At 37.8% G+C, this 25,011-nt stretch overlaps 1 protein-coding gene across 1 annotated transcript in view; it reads right to left on the bottom strand.

Moving 5' to 3' along the window:
- The window catches only part of Brinp1 (BMP/retinoic acid inducible neural specific 1), a 185,016-nt gene that overhangs the window by 7,748 nt on the left and 152,257 nt on the right, over positions 1-25,011 (bottom strand). Inside the window, exon 7 of the mRNA XM_036178230.1 lies at positions 21,401-21,623. Coding sequence (XP_036034123.1) covers positions 21,401-21,623 — 223 coding nt within the window. The remainder of the gene's footprint in view (positions 1-21,400; positions 21,624-25,011) is intronic.

Below are 25,011 nucleotides of genomic sequence, written 5' to 3' on the forward strand. Positions count from 1 at the left end.
TGATCACAATGTAGAAAACAGTTAAGTAAGAACTGTATTTGTATTAACACTATTTGATACTGGATACTTGACCTTGAATGAGTCACCAACTCTGACACTCAGCCTTACTTCATTTCTTTGTGCACACACTTTCACACATGTGTTTGTGTGTGTGTGTGTGTGTGTGTGTGTGTGTGTGTGTGTGTGTACATGTGTGCTTGTGCACTTGGAAGCCATAGGCTAACCAGTATTTCCTCAAGAGCTCATCACCTTATTTCTTGTAGCAGGGTCTCACACTGGGAAAGGAGGCTCACTGGTTAGTCTAGTCTTGCCAGACACTGTGCTCCTAGGATCCACCTCTCTCTGTCTGAACTAATAATGGAGGCTTCCTTTTTATGTGGGTGTTAGTGACGGAACCAAGGTATTCATGCTTACCAGGCAAGCACTTTACCAACTGAGTCACCTTCCTAAGTCCTGACTCTGTTTTCTTATCTGTCAAATGAGGAACACAATATCTACCTTGCACTTTTTTTTTAAAGAGCTAACTTGAATGTGAAAAGCTTCTGACAATTTCCAATGCAAGGAAGTTGTAAGCATTTGCCATTCTTGCTATTGAAGACAAAGAATAATCACATATTGCAAATGTCCCACATGGAGATATTCTTCTGTGTTACTAAAACAGCTCAGCCGATTATAGCTTAATAGTCTGGTTTCACTGGTTGCTCATTCGCTAATGAACTTTGCCACTAGAATGATTTCAAAAGAAAGAGCTAGACTAGACATGGACATTGGAGTCAGAAAAGAAAAGAAAAAAAAACAATATTGAATTTTGATGAGTACATTATTTAACCTTGAACCAATCGCTTGTCCTCTCTAAGCTTCAGTATTCTCTAATACAGAATGGAATAATAGCATATGCCTTGCAAGGTCATTCTGAGCATCAGATAAGAGAATGCATAGCAGTTTCAGATTTACAGTAGGTGCTCAGGATCTCTTATGAAAACAAGGACTGTGCTTCCTTCTCCTGAGCTCACATGGTAAATGGTTCCTTTCAAATCAGTAATTATAAATTGAAGAAAAAACTACAAGAAAGAAAAAATCAACTGATGGATGAGTTAAGTACCAATATTAAACAATGCAATTTGGTAACAATTGCTTCTATTCCACCAAATCAAAACAAATGATGGCAAATTTGTGAACAGTCAACAGCCTCAAGGACTAAATAATTTAACAAAAAACAAAGGCAAAATTTTCATGGTATTAGAGTAGGGGGGTATTTCTTTAAAGCACTTAACACAGAGGAAAAATATTGATTAATAGAAAAAGGTTAAGCTTAAACCATACCAAACAAAACTACTGAAATTAGAGACAACACAATGAATTAATGTACCTCCAGCCAACAAAAGATTTATTTTGTAACCCAAGCCATGGTAAGATCATTTGTGTTCCCTAAACCCATCAACTGACATCTCAGTTTTCAAAGAGATGGTGTTAGGAGGTGGGGGCATTGGAGGTTGATGAGGCCATGAGAATGAAGTCCTTATGAATGCAATTATTGGTTTTATACATGGGGAACCAAAAGAGACCTGTGAAGCCTTCTGTCATGAGAAGATATAGTTATAGGGACCAGAAATTCCTCCTTAGACATTTGTGTGGATTTCTTGGTCTTGTAATGCCAGGCTTCCAGAAGAAGGATAAATAGATTTAGTATTTCTATAGCATTTTGTTGTACAATTTTGAATGGTTTAAGACACCACATAAAGTACTATAACTCCATAAGAACAAGTCACCAGCAATAATGGAACATGTGCAAATAATAGAAGCAGGAAGTTCCTTTAACAAAGTGCTTCTTTAAAATGATAGTAAGCCTGTGAAACTCTACTTTTGTTCATCATTATGATATAATTCAAAATTGCAATGATGTACAACTTCAGATGAGCTAAAATAAAACTTAAATTGACCCAATTAAACTAAAAAAAGGAAAGAAAAAAGAAAAATCAAGGGAAAATGATAAATATTGACAAAAACATACAGCAAATACAACTTATCTGTGCAGTTATGGGAAAGAAATGAGTTCTAGCTGAAGTGTTTAGCAAAATGAACACATTAACATATGTGTGCCAGCAATTTGACCCCTAGTATATATACAATAAAAAAATACAAGTACCCTGACAGGCACGGATTAAGATTGCCACAGTATTCATTGCAACCACAACCTGGAGACCATGAAAAGGTCCATGAGCAACAGAACAGATATCTGCCCACACTTTGGAATCTCCTAGGGGATAAGCCATCCATAACTACTCGAAGGAATGAGTGGTAGTTGCTAAGCAAAAGTAAAAGGTAACAGAACAAAGATGAAGTTTGTGCTCATTTTAAAAGGCAAATCTGGGCCAATGAGATGGCTCAGAGGTTAAAGGTACATGCCATTGAGGTTGACAACCTGAGTTCAAGCCCTGAAACCCATATTGCAGAAGGTGGTACTCTAACCTTCAGTTGTATGCCATAGCAGGTATATATGCATACCTACACATTAGTGTATTAATTAGTTAACTAATTTTTTTGGTACAAATGTAGAGCTAACCTAAGGCAAATGTGTGCATCAAAAGACAGTATTGGGCATGGGGTACTTCAATACATATTAAGACCCTATATATATATATATATAGAGAGATAGAGAGAGAGAGAGAGAGAGACATAGATGATATAGATATAGATATTTGGATAGATAGATAAATAGATAGGGTTCTATATGTGTGTGTACATGTATGCATATATATATATGCATCTGTGTGTTTATATTTTTACTTTCTAAATTAAAACATAATTACATCATCGTCTCCCTTTCCTTTGTTCCCTCCAGTTCCTCTCACATGTCATATACTCCCAATCTTGCTCCCTCTGGACATTGCGGCCTTTTCTTCTTTAATTGTTATTGTTTCATATATACAGATACACACATACATACATACATATATATACACATATAAATATGTACCTACATGCATATACATACATACACACACACGTATACACACATACATATTATGCCCAGTCCACATACTGTTTCTTTTATGCATGTGATTTCAGTGCTTACCACTTGGTATAGGGTAAGTTTTTAATCCCATTTTGTTAATCCATGAGCAGCCATGCACTCACACACTCAGGCACACATATGTGGGTAGCACACATATGTGCTGGTGCTTTCAGAGGTCAAAAGAGATCATTTGATCACCTACTGCTGGAGTTATAGGTGGATGTGAGTTATCTAATTTAAGTGTTCAGAACTGAACATAAGTCCTTGGGAAGAGTGGCAGTTTTTCTTAACCCCAAATCATCTGTGCATCTCCAAGGCCCAATTTCTTGATTCTGTTGATATTTACATAGGAAAATGAGTGAAATTTCATCTTGTTATACACTTACATGGTTTGTCCTTGCTTTAGGAACACAATGATTCTATAAGACATTTGCAAAATTAATCCATTAAAATACTCAGTATAATAGCACTAAGTAGACACCCATCTGCAGCAGTTTTATATCACCATCAAACCTTTAAGGTCTTTTGTTTGTCTGTTTCATACTTAACTTTGATCTTCACACATTTTCTTTGTCCTATGCTGGGTGAGGGAGCATTAAAAATGTCATTTTAACATTATGAAACACTGAGCCTCAGAAAAAGAGAAGAGATGGCCTAATGGTCAGTAGTGACTTGTCACAAAACTGAGACTATATCTCACCCCCAGGCAGGCTGGATATAAGGCTGGGATGTGGGGTGTAGCCTAAGAAGACATTTCTAAAGGAAGACTAAAAACAAAACAAAAGAAAGACCTATCTATCCACTAAGATTGTGAGAACTCAGTTCTATTTCTGACTCAATCCCCTGAGTCTGTAGATTCTAATAAAAACAAACAAACAAACAAACAAACAAACAAACAAACAAAAAACCAGAAAACAAAAACAACTTCTGAGCTTCTGGAAAAGAGGTTGGGGAAACCTAAATACAATATAAAGAAACTGAAGATACTTATTTTCTTGTCTTACATCAACTGAGAGTGAGTCAACTGCCCTATTTGCTACAAATGCAGAATGACAAACGTTGCTGGAAATGGAGATGTCCCTGCCAGTCTTGGCCTTAATAAATTGCACAATGCTGAGAATGAGCTTTAGGCACACATCTCCCCAACACTTATCCTAATTGTACTCCCCTGGGTTACCAGAGTGTTAGGATTCATTGTCATTTTTTTGCTCTATAAATAGATAAGAAATGCCCAAAATACTTCTAGCTCAAAGCTTCATTGTCATATGGTTAGGAAGAAATCCTTAGGCTCCAATGATTGACAGATAGCTGCCCCAGGCTATGCTGGATTTATTTGTGGATTTGAACCTTTTATTTTATAAGGCAGTTTAATACACACTCAAAATAAGTCATTGTTATCCAAACTATCATCTTCAATACACACACACACACACACACACACACACACACACACACACACACACACACGAAAACAGGTAGTCAGGATCTATCAAGGTAGCAATTTAGCCGAGAGGAGCTGCTGAGGAGTCTATACTGGCAGAACATCAAAATCACAGATATAAATGATTTTGGGGACAAGGTCTGGACCATGAAATAGATGGAAAACTGAGACTAGAAACATTAAGTGATTTGCCTGAGCTTACACAAATTGTACCTGAAAGTCTACAATCCAAAATTGCCTCTTAAGAAAGAATTTACACATTGCTCAAAATAACTGTTAATCTTTCTTTAAGATTTCTCCAAAGGAACCTTCATTCTACCAAGGTTATTGTACATTAAAGAAAGGAAATAATCTTATTTCTTGGAATTTGCTGGATACTGGCCCTGAAGACACTAATTTTAGGAGACAGGAAATAGCACTGTGAGCCAGCCCCCTGCCAGTCAATTAGAACAGGAGCTCATAGAGTTCAAATACTCCATGCCCTTTTTACAGGAGCTCAGCAATTATTTTCTATGATGTTTATTCAATTGTAGAATGTACATTTAGGGGAATTTTCCATAATTAACATCTCCAGCAACTTTGCAGAATATCCTTTACCACTTCTGGTGCCTACACTGTACATACACCCACAAAATAAGACAATGATAGCAGCTTATGTGAAACTATGCTCTATAATCATCTCTCAAGAGAGCCACGAAAGGAAGACAATAATAATCAAAACAAACAACAAAACATATACCTGGGTGAACCAGCAATGGGTTCAATATTAAGATAAGCTCACTAAAAGATAATTTTGAGTAAGTTCTAAAGATCAATTTTATGTTACAAAATGTTTCCACACATGGTCTATAAGGAATGCGCTCCCTTCTGTTGTAACATCGGTTGTTTGAGAAAAACAAACAAATGAAAACTGTACTCTGTATGTAAACTTTTATAGAGATGGGAGGCTGGTTATTTTCTTGAATGTCACCAGATCCTACCACTGCTTTTACTAATAAAATGAGGTAGAATAGACATACATTATTTATGCACTCAGAACTGAAGCAGCCAGCAAATTCTACCTCTTGTCCTTTGGAAAAATATCTGTAGGTGCTCAAAGACCTTTCTGAAATACCTGGCCATGTTCATCAAGGACTACATGGAGAGATCCCAAAAATGAGCTGTTGATCAATGGAACACAGCCTTCTGACCATCTCTGCTTAGGTACCATTGGTGTTTTCTTGGAATCTTCCTGTCAGGCCAGCTACTAGTTGTCACAATTGAGTAACTGCAGTCTTCTGCAGGTAGAGAACAATTGCTTTGACAATCTAGGCATGAATTTCTAACCAACAGATCATAAGTTTAGACAGTAATTCTTGCTTTAAGCCCCTAAATGTGAGTCAGTCATTTATAGAAAAATAAATATTCTGAACAGTATATACAGTATAAGCCCTAAAGAAAACTTGATATATTTTTTTCCCTAGTCTCTTGTAAGTCGACTGTGCTCTATATGAGAGAGAAATCTAAATATGTCTCCTTCCTCTGCATTTTTTTTTTTTTCAGGATCAAATCTCCGTCATTATGATGAGCTGTCATCTCAGTAATTTTGTTCTTTTATATAAGGGACCTAAAGATAGTGAGGTTATCTTGAAGGACTTATTCTAATTAGTTGTGTTGCTTAAGAGGAAATACTTTTCAAGACAGAGGCATCTGAACCTATGAAAAGCATGCTATTTATGACTTTGAAGAGGGAGGGATAGTGAAAAAGTATTGGACAGTGACAAATATAATCTGGAGTGAATTCTAGACAGAAAACAAGAGGCAAATGACGGCTTGGGTCCTACAACTGCAGATAATAGGAAGGATCTTAGAAGTGCATTGTTTCATGTGGACTATAATAGGTAAGAGCTCACTCTAGCCAATGCTTTGATTTTTGCTCATAAGAAATAAGCATACCTAAATATATCACAATCAGATTCCAACCCATGGAAATTGTAAGCTTGTGCATCTGTCATTTTAACTTCTAGATTTACAGTAATTCATTAAGCATCAAGACAAACTAATTCAGTTACTCTAGTTGAGACATTTTCCAACTTTATTTTGTTTTATTCTTTAATAAAATGGTAGCAATGACTTAGGAGATCTTTTAGATTTCCTTCCAGGAATAACATATGCTTTTTAATTTGAGGTCATTTAGCCTTTTGGATGTTACTAAATATGCTAGATTTCAAATTATCTCCCAATAAGGACACCTACTGTCTTCTTCACTACCTCAGTGCTCCTTTGTATAATGTGTATGGTGTCTGGAGCTTAACAGGTATTCACTTATGATTTCCTGAATGAAAGACTGGATAGAGGAATAAATGCATTAATTCCTTTTTTTTTTTTTTTTTTTTTTGGAGCTGAGGATCAAACCCAGGGCCTTGCTCTTGTTAGGTGAGCGCTCTACCACTGAGCTAAATCCCCGTTTCCATAAGGAATAAATGAAGATTCAGTATAAACAAGAATGTAAATCATTTTGAGGCAAGTATAGGGGACCAGAACTGTGCAAGTCATATGTCATAATCATGAGCAAGTCAGAAACTGAAGTCAACTTTGGTCTTTTCACCATACATGGAGAGATGAAACTTTGCTCTTATTTTCCTACAGTTTGTTATAAGGAATATATATGACCATCAATGTACAAAGCCCTTTGCAAACTTCAAAGTATCCTATATCGGAGGCTGCTTTCTTGGGAATATTCATTGTCTAAGATTAGGCATGTCCCTAAACTAAACATAATAAATTTATTCCCAAGTTATACCAGAGATGGTGTTTCTTTCTGCTGTTACATTGGCAGCTGCTGGTTGCAGTTATGCCCTCTCTCAGTGAAGATGCACCTTGCAGGAATACAAAGCAATGAACAACTGCTTAGGCAGAAGGGTTTGGAATTTCCTGCTTCAGAAAGACTATCTAGAGGATGAGAATCTCTGCTGACAAGGGAGGGCACCACCATCTTTGACAGCCAGGACAGTCTACAGGCTGGAGGAGCTGTTCTTGGTCTGGGTTTATTTCCTTTGTCTGAGACTGTGTTCTGAGAAAGACCATCTCCAAAAGTCTTCCAGAACAAAAGTTCTGTGGTCAGAAAGTCTTAAAAAATACTCAAAAATTTGCACCTCTTCTGTTTAGTTTTTTTTTTCTTTTTAATTCAGTAGTAAATTTACTGAATCACAGATATTACTTCTTTTGTTTCTACATTTCACAACATCCTGTAGAATTCAGTTCACTTAGTCAAATTCATTTTTGTTTTCTCTCTACCAAGTACAAACATTGAGGTGAACTCATATGTGTAGAAATAAGGTGGAATTTTCTCATCAAAAATTTATGGACCTTTAAAAACAAGCATTTCAATATCAATTAAGGTCTAGGATGCATCCTATATCCATTCAGTCAAACCCTGGGAGGGTCCACCCTTCTACATTGAAACAGTGTTCCAGATAAGTGTGTCTCCCACTATAGTCTCACCAGTGTTAACACTCTTGTCAATAAAAGAAGGAATATAAATCCTTTACACCCACAAGGCAGCCCATTGTTTCTTTTTTTTTCATATGACTCCCAGAGAATGCTACAAGTTACAACATCTCATTTATTTTTGTCTCCCAACTTCTTTCTATTACCAAAAAGAAAAAAAATTATGATTCTACATATAAGCATTCAATCCCTGTGTAATTATATGCAAGCACAGAGATACAGCTTTAGTAACAATATGGGCAATTGCAAAAGGTGCTAGTATATGTTGTCCATTCTTTATGTGCTTATGACTATGATCTACATATCTTGAATCATTCTCAAAGTGGCCCTGCCTGTGGAAGAATTACTGGTATACTATTTTACAGATAAGAATAGTTAGGGCCAAAGGACACACAGCTGACAGCTCACTAGGACTGACTCCAAGTGATTCCAAAGTCCTGTTGGTTCCTGGTAGGTCAAACATGCTCCAGGGTATGGTCATGCATCCAAGATTACATAGAGAGCACAAGCTAGCCTCTACAGGTTAAAGGAAAAAGTGTATACCAAGTTGGATAGGTATGGGATAGAGACATACAAGGGAGGAATTGTGCAATGGTGATGAATATGGTCAAAATGTATGAAATTCTCAAAGAATTAATAAAATATCATTTAAAATATTACAAAAGAAGAACTTAGAATAAAAGTGTCTACCTCCAGTAGGAAAGGCTTTCATGAAAGTTACTTCCAAAAAATTAACTCTTTATCTGCCATCAGATACCAAGGCAAAGGATTCCCATGCTAATCAGACCACTCCTGACTGCTTTGTTTTGGATTTGCTTACATCAGAGGTATCATGACTTCATAGAGATAATAATAAAATAAATCAATGATATTTGAGTTGCATTTTCCCTTATGGAAAAACTCATTTCAACTATGTAGCAAAATTTTATATAGGCCAGTTACTAACATTAATGGCCATTAATTTAAATAAAAAAAAGAAAGATTTGGAGAGTTCATAAAAATTATAAAAACATTATTTAGATTGTTTCTTATGAGTCAAAATTGAATCAGCTAAAGTGGGAAATCTTGCATAATTGTGAGTATGACATGTGCAATAAAGTTTGCAGAATGTTGGACTGAATAAACACTCAATTTTCTAAAGAGTGACAAGGACTATATATTATAAATTAGAATAAAATTATCCATTAAATATAGCAATGTACACATTGTAGGACATGTGTGCAGCATGCACACATCTCTTCAAATCGATTTTACTTCTACTCTTCTACTTCTTTTCCAATTAACTAACAACATTTGCATTCTATCTTGATCTGGTTTAAAGACTTACTTTATTTATTTATTTTTTTGCCATGTGCTAAACATGCTACATTAAATGCTCTATCACTGGATTCGAGAATAAGAACATAGTTTTACATCCATCACCACAACTGAACTTTAGGTATTTGAATACTGAGCCAAGCTTACAATGAGAGTAAATGGCAGTCATATATCTTGTCCTGTCAAAATCTGCAGGACTCAGAATCCTAACTTCTAGCTCATCTTCATTACAGGATTACATTTTGCTAGGCTCACATATTACCTTATACAAAAGAAATAACCACATCATAGAAGGAGAATTTAATCTCTAGCCACGTTCTAGGTAATATTTCTCAACATATGTGTCATGACACCTCAGGGTCACATCTCAGGTATCCTACATCAGATATTTATATTACAATTCATAATGGTAGTAAAATTAGAATTATATGGTGGCAATGAAATAATCTTATGGTTGGTTTCACCACAACACGAGGAACTGTATTAAAGGGTTGCCTCATTGGGAAGGTTGGGAGTCACTGCTCTAGGGGTAACTATTGTTCTGCTCTTGATTGTGTTCATATTACATCTTCACATTTCTTTATATGTTCAGAGAGTTGTCATATAATTTTACTGGGACACTGACTTTGTGTGGTACCTGTTCTTAACCTGACTGCAAAGGACTCAGGCAGATTTAGAGACTTCTGAGGTCACACACCTAATAAGTAACATAGCCTACCTAGACTGTTATTATAATAAATTGCAAACTAACTTGAGTTCAATAAAATATAAGAAACCAAAGCTCTGTGTCCCACTGCAGGAGTCTGTGGAGATTTTGTCCAGAGATAAGGAAGTTCAGAGAGAAGAGTGGATACAGTGTGAATAAAAAGTCAGTGAAACTGGAGTAATAATTATTCTGGTGGCCAGAATCCTTCCACAGACACCAATTAAACACTGAATAGAATAAAATGTATGCTAAAAGCTGACAAGAGTTCAAAAGCTAAGGCCCCAGGACTAGAGTCTGAGACGATGCCTCCAAGAGATTTTTATATCAACAGTGTATAATTACATTGTGTTTAGCTATGGACTGCACTACCAGGTCTAGGGCAGAAATAAAAATAAACCAACGACCTAGAGTCTTTGGGAAATGCAAATAATTATGCTGTATGCCCTCAATAAATAATCTCCCATTGTTCTGCTTTATTGCACGATATAATCATCTTTAACTATCAGGTAATGATAGCATGTAAGTCACACCATCACAAAATACCTACACCTTCTAAGAATATCACTCCATTTTGCTAAATTTAATAAGCTCTGGAAATATCTTTATAGCCCATTAGAGAATATTTGAAACTACTGTTCTCCTCCTTCTTCTCCTTCACCTTCCTTTTCCTCTTTCTTCTTTCTCCTTCTCTTCCTCCTCCTCTTTTTATCCTTCCCTTTATCACCCTCCTTCTTCTTTTCTCTTTATTCTTATTTGGTGCAACAGGAGTTCCCCAAATTAATAGATTTAGCAACATTTGGATCCAGAATGGTTGAAAACAATTTACACTAGGTGCTTTGATTTTACTAAAGTGTGTGAATTATCAATCTAAGGCCCTTAATTTTAGCTTTGATTTCTTCAGATGTCTTTGAGTGACTTTGGCCAATTCACTTAATTTACTTGGTCTTCAGTTTTTCAATGATACATGAGGAAGGAAATGCAATCCAAATATATTCAATGTGTATGTACAAATTACAGCTCATTAACACCGTGAAGAGATTCAGTTTTGACAGGATGATGTCAATATCTCTTCTGGACACATTCTGAGAAAAATATATAATCAAATTATTTACTCATTGAAAAGTTTTCTAGATGACTATTGTGTGACTGGTTCTATACTAAGAAATTCTGAGGATAAATTGATAAAATATGTTGACAGAGATACTTGTATATAGGTGATGATGGCCTTGTACACTGGTAAGTAAATTATGGGGTAATGGTGAACTATGATTTGCCATCCAAGTAGAAAGTTAGAATGCTAAGAAACCACACGAAAGACTTTTGGTAGAAAGAACAAGATCAGGAAGGACAACTTGAGTTGAGATTTGAAGAGCAGGTGGAGGCTACTGGCAGGAAGGCTAAAATCAGGTACCATCCAGATAGGAGCAATAGTCCCAGGCTACTTGTGAAATAAGCTACAGCCATGCATCTAGTGAATTGAATTAGTGGGTACTGCCACTGAGACAATAAAAATGTATAAACTATAATATATTTTATATTTAACATATATAAAACATGTAACACACACATATATTATATGAGAGATTGGCATAGGCCAGCTTTTGACAGATCTGAAGGTCACCTAAACATTCCTTTCTTTCCCATACAATCAGTATTTGTCAGACTTCAAGTGGGGATGGGACAGGAATGGATCTGCTTCTTAGGTAAGAATTCTGATGACTTCTGGGAATACAAATTGAAAAGTGATCAGAGTATGTTTTGGGACACTTAGTTAAGAGGGCATTATATATTCAGGCAAAAGCAGATTTTAGTTTGAACTACACGTTACTCATTAAATTTGACTAATTAGCATTATCCGAGAATATCTCTGCTCAAAGATTCAATTACTGACCTTCTTCCAATATTTCTGAATAGAATGATTACTCTGAGTGTTATTTCTCATAGAGTTGGGAAGGACCTCAGAGATAATTAAGCACCATTGTTTTCAAACTATTTTACCAAAAGAAAAATCACCTTATTTTCGCAAATGAGTTTAATTCAAAAATCCCTTAAAGAAAACAGCTCTGCTCTAGTTAAAAAATGAGGTGGGATTATTCCCTACGCTATCTGCATACCATGTTTGAAAGCCACATTATTTTGCAAAATACTGTCCTTCATACCCTATCAAGTATAGACAGTGATGTCTTGAGGGCTTTGTTTTTATCTTTAACTACTTCCCAGAGACTAGCATGAGGCTGGTAGAACAGATGGTCAGTTAACACTTATAATTTCACATAGAGGACATCTGAATTCCATATTTCCTGAGAAGCTAGCTGCTATGTAGATTTTGTTTTTCACTTCCCTCCCTCCCTCCCTCCCTCTCTCCCTCCCTCCCTCCCTCCCTCCCTCCCTCTCTCCCTCCCTCCCTCCCTCCCTCCTTTTCCAATTCTTTTACTCCAACTCTATTCTCCCCTCAATTCCTCATCATTACTTCTTACCTCTTCTTTTTGCAATAAGAAGTAAGTCTCAGCACTGAAAACAAATTCTGTATAAATAATTCTGAGTATCTTGCCTCGAAGCTGGGTAGAATGTGGCACCAGTGTTATAAGAGTAGACTTGGTCTGATACCTGGCAAAAAGCCTTACCAGGCAATTTAACATCACTATGCCTACTATGCCTTATGACCTCATTCATAAAAAAAGAGATGGATTAGTGGTACCTTGTAGGACTGTAAAATGATTATAGGAAGCTAGGGTGATAGAACACTGTCTGGTACTGGTGACTGATTACAGGTGTTAACTGTTCAAGGTTATACTGGTCTTGTTCTATTCCCTGTAAGTTTGGATTCAAGCCCCTCCTATTTGCATAGCTCTGCCTCTTAAAGTAGTCCACCTACAAATTCTAACCATTATTATTAGCACAATAATGACCCTCTGAGGTAAGCAGAAGTAATTATTCCCATTTTAAATATGTGAAAATTAAGAATGGAGCTGGGTATGGTGGTGCATGTCTGTAATGGTAGTTTTCAATAGGCAGAAGCAGTATTCCTGAAAGTTTGAGTTTAGTGTGGTCTTTGGAATTGAGACTCTACTTTTGGGAAGAACTCCAAGAATCAAAAGTCTCAGTATCTAGCAATAAATTAATTTCTTATCTTCTTTTTTACTGAATAATACAATGATTGCCTATGGTTGAGACAAGTCACATGAAGCTTTGCTGAGCCTCTGTTCTCCTTCATATGTCCAATGTCAGTGCTGGGACCTAAAATGAGAACTATCTCCCCTACACATTACCAAGAATCCACCATAGCGTAACAAGGACTTGAGATGGAACTTCACACATTAAAAAAATTCCAAAAGGCATTTTCCTGGATGTAGAATCAATCTACTTATGCTGGTATAGGTGTTATTTATCTTGGGACTTCCAAAACCATGAAGATCATTATCACTCAGGAAACATTTGTTCCATTAGCCTGTATTGAGCCAAGTCTCTTCTTTTTACTCTAGAGAATTTGTTCGCCCAGTTCTTTCCTGGGATTCAGAATTTGACTCAAAGCTCCACAACTGCAAAGTCACCATAAGCCTTATCACAGAGTTCTTTTGTGAGTCTCAGTCATAGTACCAACACCTGTAAAACTTTATCATTGTCTACCACATGTCTAATCCTGTTGATACAATCCTGACTTTGACATCACTGCATTACAACCAGAGTACTCCAACCACAACACTGGTCTCTCTTTGTACTGCACATTTCACAGGTAATATCAGCTTTTCCACATTTGCCCAAGGAACGTTTCTCTCTAGTAAATTTAGTTAGCCATGGTAATTATAAACCTTCTGCTCAGTTGCGGTATATCTAAGATAAGGTAATTATATCTCTTGGCTTTTCAGTTCCTTTTGTCTATAGAATCGATCAACAACACCTACTCTCTAGAGATAGCAGAAGAATAAGGTGCAAGACATGTCCTTACCATACACACTTAGGATTATTGGGTAATAATGATATTATAAGAAATTAATAAGTAAAATGTCAGTTTTATCTTGTATTGATTATTTTGCTTATCAAGGTCACTATTAGTCTTTACTGTGGGTAAATACCAATAATCCTCTGAACAGTCATATGACATAGGCATATTATTAGCTTCATTTTACATTTAAGAAAACTGAGGCACAAAACGACAGTAACTCATCACAAAGTCACTACATAGCAATAGAGTTGGGATTTTGTCCTAAGCAGTCTGATGCCAAAATCTGTGCACATAATGAGTTCTAATATCTGCTACACAATTGCCTGCTCATTAAATACTTTAGGTGCTCCTATTATATACTGCTGCTATTATTGATATTATTTCTGTCATCATTATTATTATTGATCTTATTTTCCCTATCTGGTATAGTTACATTGATCTCCAATAATACTAAATGTCAATGTCTTTTATAGTACCTAATCCCATAGTGCTATGCAGGTTGATGTGGGGTAATTACTCAACAAGCCAGTTGTGAATTTTATGAACTATAAAGACAACCATCCAGGAAAGATATGTCTATTTGTATAATGGTGGTATCACTGTTACAGAGATAACCAATTACTTTCTTTATTGATTTGAGCGTTTACTCAAAAGAGGGAACCTATGTCTGGGATACTGTAAACCTGGTCTAAAACCCACAATTTAGGAGCACATTAGATGGCTTCTTAGATCAGTTATCATATCATAAAATAACTCTCTAAATATCTATGTTTATACCCACAGACAAAGGGTATTCTCAGCCTAAAACAGAAATATTTTGCAGTGACCTATAGTTCCATAAGATGCTGAGAATAAACGGTGGTTGAGGGTTCAGTGCTACATGAGAGATTTATATCACCCTTGTAAGGCTCAAGAAACAATTCAGAAAAGGGAATAGAGAGGATGTAAAATATGTAGGATTGCAAGATCATCTGTAAAATAACATCTTCTAAACAAGACACAGAAAACCATGGCAACCCTGAATCAAAGGAGTTATGATCACTGCGGAGTCCACAGGAACTGGTTCCTTCTAACAGTAAGCTACAAAGTGACAAAGAACTCATGGTGCCCTATCACATATTTCTGATCTGTGGGTAACCAACAGATTTGGGGAGAGAAAGAGAAAGAGAGAGAGAGAGAGAGAGAGAGAGAGAGAGAGAGAGAGAGAGACAGAGACAGGGACAGAGACAGAGAGACAGAGACAGAGAGAGGGAATGTGGTGATATTTTATTTGTATGTTAATAAATAAAGTTTGCCTGGAGATCAGAGGTCATAGTCAGCCATAAACAGAAGTCAGGCAGTGGTGGCACATGCCCTTAATCCTATCACATGGCAGGCAGAGTTTCTGTGTGTTCAAGGTCACAGCCAAGCTTGGTGACACAAGCCTTTAATTCCAGGACCAAACATAGAGACCTGGAGGTCTGTATAGACAGGCAGTGACAAAGAAGTGATGTTGCCAGGCTTAGAGCCAATGAGAAGGCAGAACAGGAAGGCAAATAAAGGCACAGGTTAGAGAGGAAGAAGCTCTTTTGGGAAGCTAAGGCGAAGTGGTAAGCTAAGGTTAGTGGCGGTTATTGCTCTGAGCTCTATGGCTTATATCTCTGTATTTGGCTCTGTGTTTTTTTTATTTAAATTTTAGAAATTTGTCTACAAGAGAAGTATGGTATCTAGCTAAGTATTTACTTGAGAGCCCCCAGGCTCTAATGGTTAGTTGCAAATTCAGGATCACATAGATGACTCTCGTTAAATTATGTAGGAAACTAAGCCAAAACTAGTAAATAGGGAAAGAGATTCCTGGGAAGTGGAAGGAGTTGGTAGGACAGGAAGGAAATGAGAGTAAGAGATCAAAATAATGTATGAATATAAAATTGTTAAAGAACAAAATTTGCTTATAAAAAAGACTCCCAGATTTGACAGACTTTCAGTTTGGGCATGCTTACTGTATCCAAGGCTATGGAAATGTCAAAATGAGTAAGACATATTCACCTTTAAGATCGAGTGCTTAGTGCAAGGAAAGGGGTCCAACCATTCCAATTCTAGGATATGACTATTGGTCACCACTCAATCAAGTATTTATGAGGTGCCCATCATGTTTGAGGTTTTGTTAGAAGTTCTGAGGATGCTGTGGTAGATTAATGCTATCCTCCCAGTGAAATGGTCCTTGTGACAGATCCTACTACTTGAAGTAATGGGCATGCCAAATGGAGAAGAAACTGACAGGGAAGTTTTTGACTTGTCTGAATTCCAGAATATCCTCATAATATTTAATACAATATTATATAATGGAAGTGAATACTTTCTAACTGTCAAGGCTAAGCTGAAGCAATCTTAGTACTTCCTTTGTTTTAAGCATGTTCCTTTCAGAGACCAGCTGCCATGCTACAAGAAGACCAAATGACATGTAGAGGACATGGGTAAGCACTCTAGTTGACAGCCCCAGCTGAGCCTCCAGCTGACAGTGAGCTTCAACTGCCAGCTCTGGGAGATAGCTACTTTGGAGGTCCACAGATGGAAGTTACCCAAGGACACTGGCCTCAGCCAATATGAGAGCCCTCCAACTGTACCAAGTCGACCTACACAATCATGAGTAATGACAATGCACTGTTTTAAGACATTAAGTTTTGGGGTAGGTTATTTTTGCATCAAATGATAACCAAAACATCTGTTCTGCCTAATAGCCTGCAAACAAACTTTCATCTAGTCAAGTTCTAAATATCCACAATTGACCTCTCACTAATAAGTAAATGACTCATTTGAAATATCAATAATGATGGGCAATTATTTGGCACATTCCTAAACCTCCTACGCCTCCGTGGCTTTATCTGTAAGAGGAGAATACTAACAGTACCTATTTCATGAAACTGTGATGATGAGAAAAGGAGTTAATTCATGTAAGAAAAGAGAATGCCAGGTATAGAACTTACATATTAAATGAATCCTCATCCCCATTTGACTACAGTCAAGTATTTTACTAGGTCTTTAAATTAAAAAAAAAAACAAAAACAAAAACAAAAAACTTCATCCTCATACTTAATCTAAAGGCAATTATCCTTATCCAGTGCCACAAATGAGGGATGGGTACTTACATAAAGCTTGATGGCTGCAAGATGGCAAACAGACCTGACTCTGACCTATCTGTGCACAGCAAATGCTCTATGCTCTCTTCCTCCCCCATCCTGCCTCAATGCCACCCCTCTGTGAGACAAGTAAAAATCACAGTGGCACCTGTTGCAATAACAGCACCTGCTCAGAGCACTCAACTCCTATGGAGTTCAACAAGCAGACAAATTGAAGCTGAGCATTCAGTTCATTTGCAAACATAAATTCTCTCAGCTAGAGGTGGCTCAAGGTTCTCAGTACTCTCACCTCTGTCTGACACTGCTCTTTGGCAGAGAGGTGCCCTGCTACTCTGAGAAATGCTCATTAAAGCCTCTGATTCAGATGTCAGGAAACAGCCCACAGCCAGGCCAAGGAAGTTCAGCTCCCCTGGGAAGGCTTCAGAGCCTCATTGTGTATGTTCCCACTCTTGGCAATATCAGCATTCATGCCTCCATAGGAACATAGCTAAGTGACTTGCCAATTGAAGATTCCAGCCACTCTCCTAGAGACAGTGGGAGGAATGTTGGGATTAAGGTAAATTTTCTTTTTTCAGGAGGGCAGACCAACACCCAGAGCTGTCTTTAAAGGTCCCAGTAGCAGTAGCAGTATGGTATTTCTAAGGTATCCATACCTGGCAACTTTCACAAGCAGAAAGAAGTTCAAGGCGCAGCTGTGGAAACCTGAGCTCAAAATGAGGAAGTGACTTGTCTGAGATCTCAGAGCCTCACTAATACTAAGACAGAGTCAAATTCATCATTCAAGTTCAGGTTCCGTGACTGTCCAGTGCCTACAGAAGACCATTTTTCCTCTTCCCCTAACCTTCTAATGCACATCTGTTCCCCAACCCTTCTAATGCACATCTGGCACTTTCACTTTGTGTCTTCCCCAGACCCAGTGTGCCAATGATGGCCTATGCTCTGCAGATTTCTTTTCACATTTAATTAATGTGCTGCTCCAGGATCTTTGGACTTAGAATTCCTGCAGTGACACTCAACAAATTTGACAGATGTATGTGAAGTCTTGTAATGGCTAAATATTGACCTCTTTGCTCAGATTTACATCTGTTTGGTCAGTCTTAGGGCATACAGTTTCTTGGTCGAAAAATGTGACACAAGTCATTTTTCCTTGAGAGTAGTGGTTCTCAATCTGTGAGTCTTGACTCCTTTGGGGGTCTCATATCAGATATCCTTACATTATGATTCATAGCATTAGCAAAATTACAGTTATGAAGTGACAACAAAATAATTTTATGGTTGTGTGTTACCACAACATGAGAAACTATATTGAAGAGTCTCAGCATTAGGAAGGTTGAGAACCATTGCTTTAGAGTATTATGGGCTGGGTTATCTAACCTCCCCCACACATGCTTATGTTAAAGTCTGGATTTCCCAGTACTGAAGAACATCACTGTCTTCAGAGGCAATTTTTTAGTTTAAAATCAGTTAATTAGGGATGGATGCTAATCCAACATGACTGTGATCCTAAAGCAGAAGAGATGAGGACACAGATATACCTGGGTGAAAGATCATGTGAGGGTACAGGGAGGGGTCAAGCCACAGAGTTCTCAGAAAAAACAACCCTGCCAAAGCCTATGTTGCAGATTCTAGATACTAGAATTATAAGAAGATATGTGTCTACTGTTTGAGTCACCCAATCTGTAGGACTTAGCTGAAGTAACCTTTACAAACTAATAGCTACCTGTGGTAAATTTTATTTTCTGATTCCCAACTGAACTTTTCCCCCGTCCTGCTGTAAGAACTATTTTTCATAGCACTGTGATGGACTGTATTCATCTATGAACCCCAAACAGTGCCTGAGGCTGGTCACCTGCCACAGTCCTGATAAATCTAAATGGTTCTACTTCAGAGACTCCCTTCTGGTGGCCGCTTGGGCATCTGCTGCATGCAACAGGGAAGTCAATTTGTGAACAGACCCTTTTCCAAGTCTGTGATTCAGCAGTACAGCAACATATCAGCAACTGACAGGAAAAAAATCAATTTCACTCTCAAAGTGGTTATTACAAACTAGAAACAATGGAGTAGACTTCAGAATTGGAGAATCTGGGTCAAACAAAGATGATACACATTGGTATCTAAGAATACATGTCATAATGGGGGAGAAAGAGAAGTACATTAAAAAGTGGTTTTAGATAAAGGGGACCTTAGAATGAGGAGCATTTTGTATGCAATCATGAAAGACTTCACAGAGGAAGCAACATTAGATACAAGTGTAGAAAAATGTGATTAGAAAGTTTCAGTGTCAGATAAACAACTTGAACTGTCTAGAAGAATATAATGTAGCACAGCAGACATTGCAGAGGACAAATATAGATTTAAATGCCATTTTGACAACAGATTGGTTCTATCTCATTCTCAATGACTTTTGGAGCTAGACCTTTTGTTTAGAGACTCTCCTGTACAACATCATTCCACGTGACAATTAAAAATGTCCTGTGTATGTCCACATATTCCTCAAGGACAAAAGTCAACCCCATTTGAGAACCAGTTATTTATAGCTGTAGCTTTAGACTAGTGACTTCACCTATCTGAACTTCAGCTTTCTGGACTGTACAATAGGAATATGAATCTGTACACAAACACACAAAATTATGTGGCCAACACAAATCATACTATATAAATCCAACTTGATTTTTCAAGCTGTATTCGTGTGTGTATATGTGTGTGTGTGTGTGTGTGTGTGTGTGTGTGTGTGTGTGTGTTACTGTATACCACCTGAAGGTGTGCATACCTGTGTGTTCTTGCAAAGGCCAAAAGTGGATCCACTTCTCAATCATTGTTTTCTATCTCTTTGAGGCAGATTCCCCAGATCCCCTAAATTTGAGGCTTGTGTTTTCTCAGCTAGGACAGAAGTCAACAGGTCTCAGTATTCTTGTCTCCAACCTGATTAGAGTTAATGATAATTATGTGTGCCAGATACTGGCTTGCTCAGTGGGTACAAATATTGAATGACACTGGGCAAGATGTACTCTCAAACACTAAGCTATCTCCCTTTCCCCAAACTTGTTTTATTTTTTTTTAAGTGCATCTCTTTTCTCTGAATGAAATAAAAGGCAAGATCCTACCCCCAACAAGAAATGAACGGAAACAGAACTGTTCTGCCTGAACTAGGGTAATGCACCTGATTCACACTCCACACCCGATTTCACCCCTATGTTCCCAACTTTCTTTCTCGCCCTCCTTTGACAGCCTCATAGAAACACTGGAGACACTGATAGAAACTTCTCAACTGCAGATAAATCGTAAATTGCCTGGAAGAATGGAATTTGACTAACCAAGACCGAATCCTGCTTTCTTTATTATATGTCCCTGAGAAGAAGTGAGAATTCCATGAAAGGGCAAATCCTGTCTGTGTATTTCTGCATTTACCACTACCTAGCAGAGGAAGTTACAGACAAGGCAAGGTTAGAACCACACTGGGCAAAGGAAGCAACTCTGAACTTAAGGAGGCACTGGATCTTTGGATAGAATCATGCACTTGGTGGGGGTTGGGGGGGGGGGGGGGGGGGAGGCTGACCTGATCCTCCTTAAAACTTCCACCACTTGGTTCTACATTTATTCTATTACACTCTAGACCCTGATCAAAGACCCTCGATTACATAAATTGATTGATAAATTAGTTAGCCCAGTTTCTTTACCATTAAGAATAGGTGCAAATCTTCATAACCAAGTACTTTCAAATTGTACAGATATTGCATTTTAAGTAACCAAAATGGTACCATATAGTTGCTGGGACCAGTACTGGAGGTATCCCTCAGTCAGACAGGTCAGAAATAGGACAAATAATGCAGATCTGAACTTTATGGCCTAATTTACTTTCTTATTAATGGGAAACTGATTTCTAGACTTTCTACACAGATGTCCAAGTCAGTGGATGTGCAAATCCTTTAATAAAGTGGAGGTAGCATTTGCAAATAACCCATGCCCATCTTCCTCTGCATTTTAGACAATCTCCAGGGTAATTATAATTCTTCATGTAATGAAACTCCTTGTATTATATGATTTAGAGAAAATGACTTAAAAAAAAAATCCAAGCATTTGTAGTAGACACACAACTTTTGTTTGGATAATTTCAATCTGATGTCAGCTAAACTGTAGGTGAAGAACCCATAGATACAGAAGTTCAATGGTATAGGAAGCCTGTGAAATTCAATGTTGCAAGAACCAAATGCAATCAGGAACATTGTTGGTCAATATCACAAGCTACTTTGCTTAAAGAGTCCCAAATATGCTACCTGCAGCACATATCCTTCTACTGTCAGGGAGTGTGCAAACTGACACCCAGCAGTGGGGGTGGAGAACATTGTAGAGATGGAGTAGTAGGAGCTCATACCTCTCTCTAGGCAGCTGGTGGTTGGGGTTGTGGCGGCAGCGCACGCTGAGACCAAAGAGCTTGCGGGCAGTGCGCTGGATCTTCTGCCTCTGAGCCTCAGTGGCACTCTGCAGGAGCTTGTAACGGCTCTGCAGATCCCAGTCATTACCCCAGTGCTGGTGGATGCTACCAATGGTCAGGAAGTGGTTGCTTGGGAGACGCTTCATAAATGACTTAAACTCATCTGACAAGAGACAAAAGTCAGGAGAGAAGGGATGAGCTTGACAGCCAATATCTGAAGTCCTTCTTTAAATTTTAGTTCTCTTACTTTTCCTCCCCCCCCCCCTGCTTTCTTTATAACAAACACCTTGGAAATGGAAACAACATAAATGTCCTTCAGCCAACAAAGGGACAATGAAAATGTGGTACAAATACACCATGGAATACTATTCTGCATGAAGAAAATCAAAATCATGAATTTTCAGGTAAATGGAGGGAACTAGAAAATATATGAGTGAAGACAAATGTCACATGTTCTATTTCATCAGAGGCTCCTACCTACCTCTAAATCTTCAGATATAAGTGTAGTCTTTACCCCTCATTAAGGGAACTGGTCTTTGCAACAGACCACCAGAGAATATCACAATTAATCAGAATACAGAATTGTGAAACACAATCTCAGTAGTAACATCTACACAACTACTCCCACACCCATTTAGGAACAGGGGCTAGAAAGATAGTTAGAACTAGAAGATCAGGGTATTTACTTTGATATTGTGCCTCCTAGAACTGGCAGGATTTACACCCATGCAGTCTCACCCATATCACTGAATAAATGTGAGTTAAACAAGGACAACACCAGATATCCCTAAGCGGACAGGGGAAAGACCGTTAAGCCTCGACCCCACATAAAGAACTACAGCAACTAAGGAATGCTGAGAGCAGGAGAAATAGTCTTCCCCAGGAAAAAGAGCACAAATTAGTTTTTGGTCAGTCCTGAATTCACTCCTGACACTTAGCTTCATCTGCCAATGAAAGGTCACACAATTTCTGAGGCCAGCACAACACTCCATAGTCTGCTGTGCTACTAACATTGTATCTCCACTGAAGGCTACCTGTAGTAGGCATCTATGTTTAAGATATGTCTTCCCAAACTTCCAGCATTGGGATGCCAAGTTACAATACATCCTCTTCCTATTCACTCTTAACATTGCCTTTGAAGCAAGTCATTATCCTCAAGTAAAAATTGAAAAGCTTTTATCTGATCTACATAGAAAATCAGTATTGCATGCTTTTGGTAGAAATGTAACTGTGAAAATAAATGTGAAGGAAACAATGTTAATAAATCTTGGTCAGATATTGTTGCCTGCTAAGTGATCAAATCCACATGCCTTCTTTCCTTTTGAAATAGTAGATCTAGAATGGTGTTAAAAACGTATTAGCACCCAACTGAATCTTGCTCTTTGTTGTAACCGCAGGCTGGCTGAAGTGCTGAAGGAAGTGGAACTCTGCACTCCTGAACCAACTGTTATTTGAAGTCCTGGGTGTAAACCGTGTGACATTATCTCCAGTGCTGGGAAACTATGATTTAAGAGATGTTAAGGGGTCCCCTTGGTAAAAGTTTGTGCCCTAGTTCCCAATATTTGAGCTTCTGAGCTTCTCAGATTGCAGTTTGACACAGGACTAGAAATCACCTAGCTCATCTTTCTTGTTCCACATATACGTTAAGGAAACTAAAGCCCAGAATGACACAGTGATTTTTCTAAAGATAACACAGACAAAGTGCCTCAAGAGCCAAGTATAAAGCCTGAACTGCTCTTATCTGCTCGGACACTTTCTCGATCACATTATCCTTCCCTCGTGTTTTTCTCAACTAGGGGGAAGTGAAGCATAGTATGGATCATTTTTAGGTAAAGGCTTAAAAATCATTGTTGCAGCCTAAGAATTTTATTTCATGCTACAAAAAAAAAAGCAAGGGAATTTCACTCCTTTCTATAAATTCACTTTATTTATATGAGGAGTAGTTGCAGCTTTCAACAAATACCAAATTCAGTCCTAAGCACTGGGAACTTATTAAGGATCTTCACAACAAGCCTATGAGGTATATTATCTGTAGCACCCCTACTCTACAGCGGTTATACACAAAGCAGGTAGCTAACTTGCACAGGGTAAATGGTCAGTAACCAGTTCAATTAAAACTGCAGCTGTGTTCCAGAATATGTTCTTTCATTCAAAGTATTATGCTTCCTTTCAACACAAGGAGGGTGACGTTGAGGCTTAGCATACTGAGAGGGGGTGGGGGAGAAAACTTTCTAAAGACAAAAATTCTGAACCAGACCTTTAGAAACTATGTGATAGATATTCAAATATACAAGAATTCAGATCTCATATTGACCCATGAAGAGTTTCAGGACGTTCATTCACTCAAGACCTCAGTTTACACATCTGTCAAATTGGCATAACAGTATCTAATTTAAATTAGAAAATTGTGAAGCCGTCAAAGAAGCCACAATCATTATTTCCTCCTACTAGGGCAGAGTTATTAGGGCTAAGGGCTAGAACAAATAAATAAAAAAGCAGTTGAATTTATATTAAACTGAGAAGCTATTTCAGAGGGCTATATGCAGGAGACCCATGGGTATGTATACTTGATAAAGAAAAAGAGCAAGACAGGCTATTTACCATGTTTCTGCAACATCTCACTTTCTCTCCCATTATTCACCTACTCACAGTAGCTTCCTTTTGGAATAAACTCCTTATTGCTGATGCAGACAGTCTTTATTTCTTTTGGAATTTTAGCAATTAGTAGCATTTCTCTTCAAAAGCAGTCTGTCAAATGCATTTTGTTTGTTTGGGGCCAAGAATCACTATAATACCCTTCTATCATGACCTCTCTGCTTTAAAGATCACCAAATTTGAAATAGACTAATGAGTAAACTTCATAAGGCATGCACAGTAGTTCTCTCCAAGCTCCATAACCCTGCAGGAGCAGCATCTCTGACACTGGCAAAGTGGGGGGCTTCAAGTTCATGTCAACCAGACATTTTAAATGACATTCTGTAGAACTCTGCTTTTGTTTGTGATACACAGTGTCTCTGAGGTAAGATTTTGTTTGATGAAAGTGTTTTATGGCTAAAGACTTAAATAAATTCAGATATTCTAAATGCAAACATGACCTGTCCTTTATCAGATGAGGGAGCGCAGGCCTACAGGGTTGACTAGAATTAATAAGTTGAAAAGACTGCTGTGAACACTGGGTTTGGAGTCAGGGACTCCATTACCAATGCTGTCATTTACAAAATATGTAACCTCAAGGAAGATTCTGAGACTTGGTGTCCTTCCCACTCCCTGGAAAGGCACATCATACTTGGTCTCATGTAGTTGTAACAGAGAAAACATTTATAAAGATGTTTTAAAAACTGTGATGCTCCATTGATGAGTTTATTCATTTAACCAGGTGTTAAAATATGTATTATAAGCTTACTATATCTTTCTGACACTTCTTGGAATTATTTTTTTATTTTTATTTTCTTGGTTTTTTTTTGTTTTTGTTTTTGTTTTTTTGAGACAGGATTTCTCTGTGTTGGTTTGCTGCCTGTCCTTGATCTCACTCTGCAGACCAGGCTGGCCTC

The sequence above is a fragment of the Onychomys torridus genome, chromosome 2 (genome assembly GCF_903995425.1).
Source record: "Onychomys torridus chromosome 2, mOncTor1.1, whole genome shotgun sequence".
Classification (NCBI taxonomy): Eukaryota; Metazoa; Chordata; class Mammalia; order Rodentia; family Cricetidae; genus Onychomys; species Onychomys torridus.